At 33.7% G+C, this 13,538-nt stretch overlaps 1 protein-coding gene across 1 annotated transcript; it reads right to left on the bottom strand.

Moving 5' to 3' along the window:
• Nucleotides 1-1,303: 1,303 nt before the first annotated feature.
• LOC107764656 (plasma membrane-associated cation-binding protein 1-like) lies at nucleotides 1,304-3,515 on the bottom strand. Its single transcript, NM_001324854.1, is given in 6 exon segments — nucleotides 1,304-1,348; nucleotides 1,351-1,758; nucleotides 2,456-2,540; nucleotides 2,675-2,764; nucleotides 3,069-3,203; nucleotides 3,458-3,515. Coding segments are annotated over 4 exon segments (694 nt in total). The 5' UTR covers nucleotides 3,180-3,203; nucleotides 3,458-3,515; the 3' UTR covers nucleotides 1,304-1,348.
• Between the last annotated feature and the right edge of the window lie 10,023 nt (nucleotides 3,516-13,538).

Raw genomic sequence — 13,538 nt, 5'->3', positions numbered from 1 at the left:
GTGACTCCTTTTCTTTTATGGTATTTTCAAAGTTAGGGCATTAGTTAGCTATTCTTATTGCAAAATATGAAATGTTAATATTTATTGACAGCTTTTCTTCAGTTTATGCGCTTTGTAAATGGTTAATTGAACAAATATTTAAGTTTTATACACTAAACTCTGTAAAAAATATTAGTACATCATAAATAATCTAATCGTAATTTTTATTTTTTGACACCATTAATATATAAGCAAAAAAAGCTCATTAGACTTCCTACGCATTTTTCTAGTGTGTATAGTACCAATTGGTTCGATGGTACTTCTCAGATGATCTTTTACTAAAACTATCTATCATCTTTCTCACATTCAATTTTTTTTCTTTATTTGGTATCTTGTATTCGTATAGATGAGGTTCGACTAAATCTGAATTCGTATTGAAAAATTTCACAGTGGGTGTAAAGAGGCAAAACACTTCCTAACAAAGGTGAAGCTATGTTCAGAGTTCGAATCTAAAACCTCTAATTAAGGATAAAAAAATACTTATCACCGCGATTGTTGGTTTTTCATATTCAGTTTACATTGTAGCAGAAGTTGAATGCACATCATAATTTTGTTCGCATATACTAGACAATGTAGACATAGTTTCTACATCTTTTTGTCGATGATGCCATCACATCAACCATAATTCTTACACGCAATTAGTTAGAAGTTGGTATCCTAGTGGCGGAGTCAGGATTTTCATCAAGGGGAGTCAAAATATAAAGAAACATACTCACCAAGAAGTCAATGAGTGTCATTATATAATAAATAGTATATATTTATTTTATTTTTAAAAAAAAAAATTATACAGTGTAATTTTCCGGCGAAGGGTTGACACGCATGTGGCTCTGCCATTGTCCCCCCCAAAAAAAACCATCCCACAAACTTTGTCTTGTCAAAGAATATTACACTTAGAAAATTTAATCACGTCGTTAATTACTTAGACTAAATTGTATAATGTGGTCTCAGTTTCATTTCATAAAGAAAATTAAAGACGATGAAGAAGAAGAAAGCATAAATTAAACTGAGAAAAAAGGAAATGAGAAACCATTTCAAAGTAACGCACATTTTATAGTATTGAAGAATCAAAAGGAAAAGCGTTGAAAAATGTACATACACACTGTTTGAGATAATCTTGTACAAACTACAAAGTACAAACTAACACAGGTAAGAGAGGAGGGAGAAAACACTAACAAAGAATATAACAAATCATGTTTTTGTCCTCTTTCTTATACAGTAACCACAAAACATAGAAAAATGAAAATACAAAAAAAAAAAAAAAAAAAAAAATCAACTCTTACACAGAGAGACAAACAAATTGAAATATTCATCAAGCTTTTGGTGGTTCTGGTGCTGCTGCTGCAGGTGCTTCTTCCACCTTGGCAGGTGCCACGTCAGCTGCGGGTGCCACCTCAGCTGCAGGTGCAGGTGCCACCTCAGCTGCAGGTGCAGGTGCTGGTTCCTCCTCTTTCTTTGCTTCGGCTTCAACAACTATCTCTTTCTCCTTCACCTCAACAGGAGCAGCTGCAATTGCCTCGGCTTCAGAGGCGGCGGCTACTGAGGCCGCGGCCTCTTCTTCTGAAGAGGAGGCGGCTACTGGGACCGCCGCCTCTTCTACTTTCTTGTTTTCAGTGACTATGAAAGTAGAGACTTTCTCGAACACAAATAGAACTGGACCAGATACATAGGAAGGCCCAAAGTTTGAACTTGCTTCACTTACTGCTTTTGATCCCGGAAATTCTTCATGCAAATACAACAAAAAATCAACATTTCATACCATGAAAATTATAAAGTGTTTAACTTTTATATAACGACAGTGGAAGAAAATTTACTTTTATGAAGGTTACATATAAATATCTTTTGAGTTGATTGATAATATCGGTATATACAAGTAAATCTCTAATATAAAGAATTTTCACATCCTAAAACAACAGTAAATAAATTCCATAATAAATGGAAGTAGTTATCAGAAAAATAAGGCACACACCTACTACAACAAGTCTAGTTACACAAATTGTGTGCAGAAGTCTTTATGCTGCTAATATCCATATATATATACAGGTTAATTAAACCCTAATGGAATAAATAGTACTTCCTCAATTTTATTTGATGTGATGGGGTTGGAGTGCAAGGGTCAAACTACTTAATTATTTTTATATAAATTTAGGCCTAGGTTCTTTAAATTTATTGAAAATAATATTTACTTTTTTGAAAAATACATAAGAAGTACTATCATATGTCGCAATAGTTAATAATTTAAAAATAAATTTAAGAATATTAAAAAAATCATGATCAAATAATTAAGAAACTCATTGACTCCGAATAGTAAAATTATAGTGTTACGTAAAATAAAATAGAAGTAAATATAATTGCTGACATATACAGCAAATACTACTGTGTCATATGAAAATACAAAGTAAAAGAAATGAAGGCCTACCAATCTTGACAAGCTCATCAAGTAATTTCTGGACTTCAGTTGAGTGTTTCTTCAGTCCTGAAACCTTTGGTTCTTTCACCAAAGTCTTTTTTTTTCCATCATAAAGAGATAAGAGCAGTAAGTTCTATGTTTGTTTGCAATAATATATAGTAATAAAGCATATATTATTACTATATATTTTTCCTTTTTAATATTTAAATAAAGTATGTAAATAAAAACCTTGATCTCAACTGCAGCAGCTTCATAAATTTCAACAACTTTAGGTTGGAGCTCAGTCTTCTTATCTTCGAACTCTTTGCTGTATAGCTCCTGAAATTTATTAGACAATAACTCATATTAATTTGTTTATAACTAGGTAAATAAGCAAAAAATTACCCTGCCCTTGTCTTTATATTTTTCTTCTTTTTTGCCTCTTTTATGGGCTTAATTTGAATAAAAAGAAGAGTTCAGCTTCTATAGACTAATGGTATAAAGAATTTTTACACACTCAAGCTACCAAAAAGTAGTTATAGACAATAAATGATAATAAATGAGATTAATAACATATACAAGTAAGACAGATTATTTGTTACCACATATTAAAAAATACGCGATAATGTAAATTTGTTTTTACCTTAGCCTCGTCAAAAGTCTTGCATGCCTCAGCAGCAGCAGCCTTCTTTGGTCCATTTTTATCAAAAATCTGCTTGATTTTTGGAACAACCTTGGCTTGCCAGTAACCCATCTTTATTTCTTTAAATATGTATATCTGTAGCCAAAAAAAGAATTGTTAATACTTAAAATTCTTGCTATACATGTATATATATTTGCTAATCCTAATTAAAAATTTAAAAAGAAAAAGGAAGTAAGGAATTAGGCATATTTGCTATTGTGAACACCTAGCATAAGATTATGAAATTAATAAACTTAAAAAAAAGAATAGAAAAGATGAAACACCAAAAGATTTAATACTAAAAATGAAGAGAAAACAAGAAAGAATTAAGTGGTGTTAGTTTCACTTACATGAATGAAGAAAGCAAACTGAATTTTCTCCTCTTTGTTTGCAAATTGTGGCTTTAGCTTTTGGCTCTCTAATAATAAAACAGATAACTGTTGTGCTAGTGTTTATATATATGTGGACAATTTAGCAAAACTCTTATTTTTGTAGCTAACTGTGCTTCCAAATATAAGGCCTGGCACAAAGACTTATTTCCAACCAAATACTCCCTGTCTTTCCCATTATTTAAGTGTGTATATATATATATATATATATATATATATATATATATATATATATATATATATATATATATATATATATGTGTGTGTGTGTGTGTGTGTGTGTGTGTGTGTGTGTGTGTGTGTGTGTGTGTGTGTGTGTGTGTGTGTGTGTGTGTGTGTATCACCCTCTTTTTCTATTATATAAGAGGTCTCAAAAACTTAGACATTATGAAGTGAGGGAAATGGTAAATTAAGGTTTAAATTTTAATAGAGATAAAATTACTTTAAGTAATTTCTTTCGTCTGTCTAAGCACTAATTAATATAGTTACTCAGCATTCATACTAACGGGAGGTAACATATACAAGTAAATAATTGAAGTATGTATAAGTTGAACTGGACTACAGTTATTTAAAAAAAAGAGGTCTCTCTAACTTATTCAAGGCTTATAATCGTCCTTTCGCGATTTAAGAAATGTTGGGGTTTAGGTTTAATTGACTAAACTAAGCAAATGATATAATTTGGGGGACAGGAGCAGAATATGAAGGGCAAAATGGGAAATGAGATTGACAGCTAGCAAACGGCTCAATCAGAGGTGGAGTGGGACCCAAGCCAGCTTGACAACTTGCTCACGTGGCTTCGCTGGATCTATAAAAAGATCACGTCGTCAAACAAATTGCGCCGTTGAAAACCACCCTCCTTATTCAATCCAAATTACATATATTGCCATCCGATTTAAGAGATTACAAACTTGCACGTTTTATCCTCTATGTTTTATTCTTTGCACGAATGAGGAAACTTATGTCTTGTTTATAGGTCAAGCACCTTTTATACATTTTTATTTATTTATTTTGTTTTAAATTTAAGTTTTAATTAGTTTAAAAACTCAACACATAGTTTTCCCTTTATATCTATTCTTTTTTCAATTGCATACCATTTATAATTGTTCAAACTAATATAAATATCTCTTTTTGTGACCAGCACTAATTCCAAAACAATTAGTGTAACACACGTAACAATCCTTTGTATCAATCATGCAATTAAATCTGTTAAATTGAAAAGGACAAATAATTATTTAAAGATAGACTAATTTTTATTCCTTGTTTAAAAAGAGTGGATTGAAAATCTAACTAAAACAAAATGCAACAAACAGGTCGAATCAATAAGTAGTTGATGGAGTAGTACTTTTACCTACTTATAAATAGAATGACTAAAAATTGAGATGTGTATGCCAAAATTTAAAGTTTAAGAGTTCAGAATTTTAGTCTTTTTAAGTTATTAAATTTTAAATTAATATTTTATAAACTTCTTAAAATAAATATAAAATTTGGATTAAGTTACTCAGTTGATCGAACCCGTAACCTACACGCTAACTCAGCCCTATATATATGTGGGGTGAGGGTTGGTTAGAAGGTTATTGCAAATTAAAAGGATCAATGATGAATGTATATTTGATAAATGATTTGATAGTAGGGCCATTGGGGTGATGATAATAAGTTGTCAAGCACATGGAGGTGATTATAAATTAAAGAGGTGATTAAGGAATTAAGACATAATAAGAGTTGGAGACAAGGAATATAGATTTGTTAATTTATTGGGTGTTGATTGCTTAGGATTATTTATAGACTGATGACTAGGAAGGACACCTAACAGAGAGAAATTCAAAAATAATCAGATTTATAAGTAGTAATTGAAAAATAGCTACAGTTTAAAAAATAATTAAAATTTAGGTACTTTTCATGTAAAGATAAATTTGAACGAAAATACTGTTCAAAATCTGAAAAATATTCCAGCATAATATACTGGAGTTCGAATTTTTATATGTGAACTTCCAGCATAGTATACTGGAACTCCATCATAATATACTAGAGTTCCAGTATAATATACTGTCCAACATAATAAGCTTGAAGTTTATACACAGGTGCTCCAATCTCCAGTATATTATGTTGGAACTTTCCGTGTGCTGGAGTTCCAGAATAATATGCTGGAAGTTTATACACAGGTGCACCAATCTCCAGTATACTATGCTGGAACTTTCCGTATTGCAGTAAAATAGTGCCTATTTTTTAATGACTTTGCAAACATTATCTATTTATCAATTACCACTCTGACAACTGACTAGCCCGTGCAATTTTCACCACCTAACGCTCTCTAAGTAGTTTTTTATTTTGTTTTTAAAAAAAGGAGGTTTAAGTAATATACATACAGTAACAAAAATATTTTATTATTAATATAATTTAAACGTTTTTAAGTTACTTATCATCTACCCTGATTACTAAGCGTTAAATAGAAATACTTATAAGTATAATTACTTCTTAAGTGATTTATTGTCGACGCATAGAATTTTAACAAAGCGGTCGTTTTCTTGTCAGCAAATATACTTTTTTTCTTCAGCGTCATTTAATAGGTTCAATTATATAACAAAATCAAGGCGTAAATTTTATAAATAGTCATATAATTATATTTTTTTTCACCAAATTTATATAACTATAATATTTAACACAAAAATCACAAGACTTTGAGCTACTAACACAAAAGTCACAATTTCCAGAAAATTTAAGTTTCAAATGCAATATTGTTTTACTTCAATTTTTTTAATTGAAAAAAGGCATAAATACTCCCTTGTACTATGGTCGAATTTTTATCAACACACCTATTTTAGGAAAGTTGGGTCTTCCCGTAATTATAACCTTTTTGTTAATAGGTCAAGGTATTGTGGTTTTTGTATTAAAAAATATAGTTATATGACTTGGGTGAAAGAAAAAAGATTATAGTTACATGACTATTTGTGAAATTTAAACTTGTGAGATTTATGGTTTAAAATTGTTATCTCTTGACCACTTCTAGATTTTTTTCTGTTCTTTTAAATAGTGAAAGATCTTTTCTTTAGGGCTCGTTCTTACAAATTACAACACTAGACAATTCCAGAGGGGCTTATGTGGTTAAAAACTTAGTCGTATTCGATGTTACATAAAATCAAAAAATGTATACTATTAAGAAATGTATGACATAAATGAGATTCTTCTATACTTAACATGAAATTTGGGGTTTAAGTTCAGGGAATGAAATTTCTTTCGCTAGGGAGCGCTTCCCCTTATATAAGCTCTACAGAGCGCAATTTAAATTAATTGGGTAGTGACTTCTGGACACCATATGGTGAAACCAAAAAAAGATGCATGATATATATTTGCACGTAGACTTTTTTCACTTAATCATAATTACTTAATAGTATATTTTTACTTTGCAGTAAACATCGAATACAAATATATTTTTTGCGTCTTATATTATTCCTAGGGGCTCTTTAGGTTGTTTCTCTTGTATTTTCCTGTTTCTCCCCTTACAAAATATCCATTGATTATGCATCACACCCTTTTCATTCTGTATTATGGTAATCACTTGGATCGTAAGAATTTCATTCTAGAAAAAATTAAGTAATACATGATCGAATATGTTCCTGTTTCAATTTAATCAATATAATTATTTTTAAATTTAAAATAAAATGATTAATGTTCGTTTTAAATATATTTTACAAAAAGGATTTGTGCAGCAAATTATATATTTGACAGTATCAATAATTTTTGACAACTTTTTGAAGAAAGTATTTTGTAGTCCTGCCAACAGACAGTAAGTGAGATGTACATTGGAGAAACTTGCTGTTACCAGCAAATGAATACACCTTGTATTGCTTACCAAAACCACACATATTATTTTAACCTTTCCCCCCCCCCCCTTTTTTTGTATTTTGTATATTTTTAATAAATTACCAGAGTTTAGATGAAGGTACAGAAACATGAGCTGTTCTGTCATTACCTTATTTCTTACTCTTTTGTTTTTCGTTGGCATTTTGATAATTGCAAAAGACAAGTCACCTTAAATAAATTAGAAAATCACTCTATCCTATTCTATTCTATTTTTGTATGGATGTAAAATACATGGAGTAACAAGGAAGGATCCTAGAAGACCATTATATATGAACTTCATTTTATTTTTTATTCTTATTTGGTGTCTGATATTCGTATTGAGGTCCTGATTAATTTAAATTCACGTTGCGTAAAGTCTATTCAAAGGGAAAAATACTTTTTACCAAAATCTTTTTCATACCTAGAGATCGAACCCGGGACGTTTGTTAAAGATAGGAAATCCTATTCACTGCACTAGCTAAACTTTGATGGTAATGAACTCAATTTCTATGTAAAATTTAACCAATTTTATATTATACTAGGAAATAAGATATAAGTCTAATAAAAAATAAACTAAAAGAAAAAGAAGAAACAAATATCCATGAGCCACTATATTAATCCTACTACTATAACCTAATAATACTAGGAATCTGTAGATAAGATGACGTAGCTTTGATGTTTGACTGAAGAATTCTGTATTACTGTATATTAATGGCTCTTCTGTCATCTTGAAAATGATCTTGATTTTAGCCATTCCCAAATTATTTTAGATTTCTTAATTGTTTTTTCTACTAGCATACGTCAAGTGACAACCCAAACGTACTCATATATCTCTACAATTATTAAACGACAAATAATATCCACAAATATTTACTCTAATTTTTTCCACTCCGATTTTGTACAGGTGCCCGTTAATAAGGATTTGCATCCTATAAGATCCACTAAAAAAATATTTTCCTAAGATTTTTCGTATTAATTAAGGATAAATGAATTTTATTATACCACCATAACCCTATGATGATCACTTTATCATTATTAGATGTTACATAACATACAATATGTATTATTTGTATATTATGCTCTTTACATAATGCATAACATATTGCGAGAACATAGACAAAAGTCACATAGTATACATTATCTCTGTAAATATTTACCCAAACAAAATTTCTTATTCCAAGGCCGTAGATGGCTTATTAAATAGCAACACTAGTCTTAAACTTGACTTAATCAAAATATAATTTTTGATGGGTATTATCATCCTAACGTGCAAGGTGGCAGGAAAAATAATTTTAGTCCCTTTAAATTTTAATGATGTATAGGAAGGAAAATGAAAAGTGAAAATAAGCTTTCACGTGAATGTTTGTGTAGGCATATAAAATTTGTATGAATTAAATTCATAAATTGATTGGGACTATATTTTAAATTCAAGATATATTAGTTCAAATAAACTTATTGGACTAATATAATTGGATTAGTTATATAAGTCCAACATATATGAATTAAATAAATAAGTCTGAATCTGTTGGACTAGCCCATTTAATTGGCTACAAGTGATGAACCCAAGATGTTATCTTCCTAGAGGCCCAGTTTAGTGTCACACGTGAAATGACGTGGCACGCCAAGTCAAACGGAAGAACCAATAAGATCATGCCACATGTCAAAATGACAAGGCATGCCAAGTCACATTAAAAGGCCAATGACATCGCGTCACGTGTGCAAGTGACATATTCTTGCCAATCAAATGCGGCCTTGTCACACTTTAATTTGATTGGTCGGAAAGAGTTTGTTCTTATCATAACTCTTCCCTCCCACAACTATAAATAAGGATATTCATAACTCAGAAAAGACACCAGAAGTTATAACAAGAAGCAAGAGAGAGCTCGTGGATCAAACGTCGGAAATTTCTCTACAAGTTTCAAGCTTCAAGCAATCAAGTTCAAGCTCAAGAACGAAGAACAAATCAAGATTCAAGGAGTACGAGTTCAAATCAAAGTTCGTGCTAGTTGAATCCAAGATCATCGTTCGTGGCAACAAATATAGATTCAAGATCAAACTCAAAGGCCCTTGAATTTATTTACTATTGAAAAGAAGAATCAGAGTATTTATAGAGATTGTAACACTCAAATATTTGAAATAAAATACTATGATTGTTGCAATATTTTTCGGTCTTGATTTTAATTTCTCGATGCAATTTATTGTCTACAAATTTTGGCAAGCCCAGTGGAACAATCTCTACCTCTCATCTCAACGTTTCAATCATCAAAGTCCAAGAATGTCGAAATGACTTCAAAGTAAACCAACTCCAGATCAACATCCACCAAGGCTGCTAATTCCAGGCTCTATCCTGATGTGGAAAACATCCTCGATGTTACCTGTGGAAGCTCCGGACCAGTTACGAGGAGCAAAGCAAGCTCTTTAGGACAACAAGCACTCCAAGTGTCGTCGACATCAAACCTTGTTTTTGGATCTTCATCCTCAAAAGGAGCAAGATCTTCCACAAACGCACATGAAGGAGGAAGCGATGTTGCTGAAAAGATTAAGAAAACTCTTGCTTTGCTTGACCTCTACGGATCCAAGAACTCTACTGTAAAGGAAGATGATGATGCTTCAAGTGATGGATCCTCCCCACTTACACCGCATAGCATGAGCCAATCGAGGATCAATCTATGTGACAATCCATGCTACTCTCCATCGTCCACAACAATCATGAAAGCCATGGTGACAACCGCTTCATCTGTGGAGGAGCAGTTGGCAAACTTGACGGAAGCAATTGCTGGCTTGACAAAGTGCATGCAAAATCAAGACGCTAGAATTAACAAGCTAACATACAGTGTAGGGATCTTTATGGAAGAAGAATCCACCCATGCATAGGGCAAGCTCCCAGAAGTTCTAGAGATTCATTCTCCCCCAAGATGAGTAACATCTGCTAAGGCTATCCCTGTCTCATCTGAAGGGATGATTCCAATCGATCAACTGAAGGAGTTCATTGAAAGAACTATTATGAATAATATGAAGTTGTTGCCAGGTCCTCCCTTACATACGCAAAGTCGTACACTGCAAGGATCGATATGTTGAAGATGCCTGCTGGCTATCAACCTCCAAAGTTTCAACAATTTGATGGTAAAGGCAATCCAAAGCAACATGTGGCGCACTTCGTTGAGACATGCAACAACGCTGAGACTTATGGAGATTACCTCGTCAAGTAGTTTGTCCGCTCGCTAAAAGAAAATGCTTTTGATTGGGATACATACATCGAGGCGGGATCTATTGATAGTTGGGATCAACTAGAGCAAGAGTTCCTCAATCGCTTTTATAGAACAAGGCACACTGTGAGCATGGTGGAACTCACAAATACTCTTCAATGGAAGTTGAACTAGTTATCGACTTTATCAATCGTTGGAGGAATGCTAACCTCAACTGTAAAGTCATGCTTAGTAAAGCTTTTGGCATAGAGATGTGCATCCAAGGCATGCACTGGGCATTGCATTACATCTTGCAAGGTATAAAGCCTAGCACATTTTAAGAACTTGCAACTCGTGCCCATGCCATGGAATTGAGCATGGCCTCCGCTGAAAATGAAAGGCTGCCCATCTATGAACCTCGCAAAGGGAACGACAAGCAAGAAGTCAGGAAATGGAGAAAGTTCGTACCCAAGTATGAAAACAAAGAAGCTATGAATGTCAACACATCATCTGTGAAGTTCACGACGAAGGTGAGCAAGAAGCGGAGTATGAAATCCACTTCTTTTCAAGATAAGCCAAGTGAAAAGTTAACTCTAAAAGAAATGCAAGAGATGGAGTACCCATTTCTGGATTCTGATGTGCCAGCAATTTTTGAAGAACTCCTCGAGTTAAATCTCATTGAGTTTCCGGAGATGAAGCGTCCTAATGAAGCTGGTAAAATGAATGACTCAAATTACTACAAATGCCATCGACTCGTGAGCCACCCTCTCGAGAAGTGCTTTTTCTTCAAGGACAAAGTTATGGACTTGGCTCGTGAAAAGAAGATCGTGCTTAAAGATGAGAAAACGAGCGCAAACCAAGTCTCTATCACCTTTGGCTCATTCAGTTAAGATGAATTATGCAGTTTGAAAGAAAGTAAAGAGGAAGAATTACTGGAAAAAAACAAAGTTGAAGTTGATCAACTTGATGATGATTAAGGTTGGTCGTTGGTGACTCGTCGTAGGCGCTACAAAAGGAGCCCACGTAAAGAATCGATAGAACAACCAATAAGGAAAATGATGGTAAAAAGACCAAGGAAACGGAATCCCGTTAAGCATTTGAAGAAGGCAAAAGTGGAAATGCACCACCCTCAAAAGCCATGACATCTAGTGACCTTGGAGGAGTTCTTGCCATGTTGGTTTCGCATGAAGATTTTCCGTGATGGTATTGAGGCCTCTTGTTGTAATGCTGATAAAGGGGAAGAAAAGAGTGATGACATACTATTTGCACCATCTTCAGAAAATCTCATCGAGTCTATTCCTCAAGAAGTTAATACTTGCGAAAAAAAGCTACGTTCACAAATAACGATCTTCTACTAGGTGACATTACTCATAACCGCTCGTTGTACCTGGTTGGCTTTATGTGTGATGAAAGGGCAAATTGAATTTTAGTTGATGGAGGATCCTCAGTGAACATCTTGCCAATTCTCACTGTGAAATAACTTGGTATTCCCATGAACGAACTTTCAGAAAGTCGTGTCATGATTCAAGGATTCAACCAAGGGGCAAAGAGCCATAGGTGTGATCAGGTTGAGAATTACCATTGAAGATATACAATCAAGTGCATGGCTGCATGTGATCGATGTAAAGACTTCATACAATGTCTTTCTTAGAAGGCCTTGGATACATAAGAATAAAGTGGTTCCATCTACCTACCACCAATGTTTGAAGTACTACGAGCGTGAAGTCGAGGAGAAGATAGCTGTTGATGACGAGCCATTCACCGACGCTGAGTCATACTTCGCCAATGCAAAGTTCTACTTGAGGAACCGCATTATGAAGGAGCTAAAACCTGATGATGTCGCGCATGGCAAGAATGACGAGTCCACAACTAAGAGAGCTGAGGTGGTTGCCGACAAAACCAAAGTTGCTGCTGAGGAGGCACACCCTAACCCAAATAAATATCATAAAGGGAACACTGTATCTCACGACAAGAAAGTAACTTCTGCGCTCCAATATGTCCCTCGAAAGAAGAAAGATGAAGGTGAATCATCTGATCTCCAAACAAACATGATAAAGAGGTTAACTCTTCCGATCAAACGGATTGAGGCGATAAAGTTGTCCTCGAAGCTACTTAGAAAGTCTATGTCTCATCACCATAAGGTATATCACTTCCTACGAAGCATACGAATGAAGGTTTTGATCCTAATGCTTACAAGTTATTTGCAAAGGCTGGATACAATCCTAATGAGTCATCAAAGCTAGGGAAGCTCCCATCAGAAGCTGCTACGAGGAAACCACGTGAATGTTTGGGATATAAACAACCCTCACCAGTGCGCATCTAAGAAGGGCGAGCAACAATTATATCACTGTGGAAGATGAATTTTCCGCCTCTAACAAACCTTCTGTCTTTGATCGACTTGGAAAATCAACTGTGAGGACTTTCGTATTTGAGAGATTGGGTCCATTAAAGAAGGGGAACAAGTTCCATAGAAATTATCAAAGCATAAGAACACCTGATTCGCCCAGAATTCAGAAAATCTCTAAGGATTTCCAAAGTTTGGTTCCTTCTAGAATGAGGCGACAAACAAAACTTGTGGTTTCATGTAAAGAAATACTGAAGGTAAATCCATATACTGTGGTCTACACTAAAGAACGTGATGAAGACGAAGAAAGTGTAGGTTCTTCGTATCATGTTACTGCACAAGGCGAGCATGGTGTTTCATCTCTAATAGAGGATGACCAGAAATTAGAGGATGTTTCAACGTGTTATCACATATCCTTCAATGATAGGGACCCTCAAGAAGATAAAGATGCAAAGGATGCTCCGCCTGAACTTGAAGAAGGGGTAAAGGCAATAGTTGACACTTGTCATTTTTTGAAAATTCGGACTCATTTGTGACAACCTTCTAAAAATTCGGCAGAGTTTCAGGATCTTATTTTTTCTTCTTTTTTTTCAAATACCGGGATTTTCAGGAACCGAGTCAATTTTTTCTCTCCTTTTTTTCTTGATTTTCTTTCCCTATTCTAGAAGCTAGTCAA

Source organism: Nicotiana tabacum, chromosome 23 (genome assembly GCF_000715075.1).
Source record: "Nicotiana tabacum cultivar K326 chromosome 23, ASM71507v2, whole genome shotgun sequence".
Classification (NCBI taxonomy): Eukaryota; Viridiplantae; Streptophyta; class Magnoliopsida; order Solanales; family Solanaceae; genus Nicotiana; species Nicotiana tabacum.
This window is presented reverse-complemented; position numbering and strand designations above follow the sequence as displayed.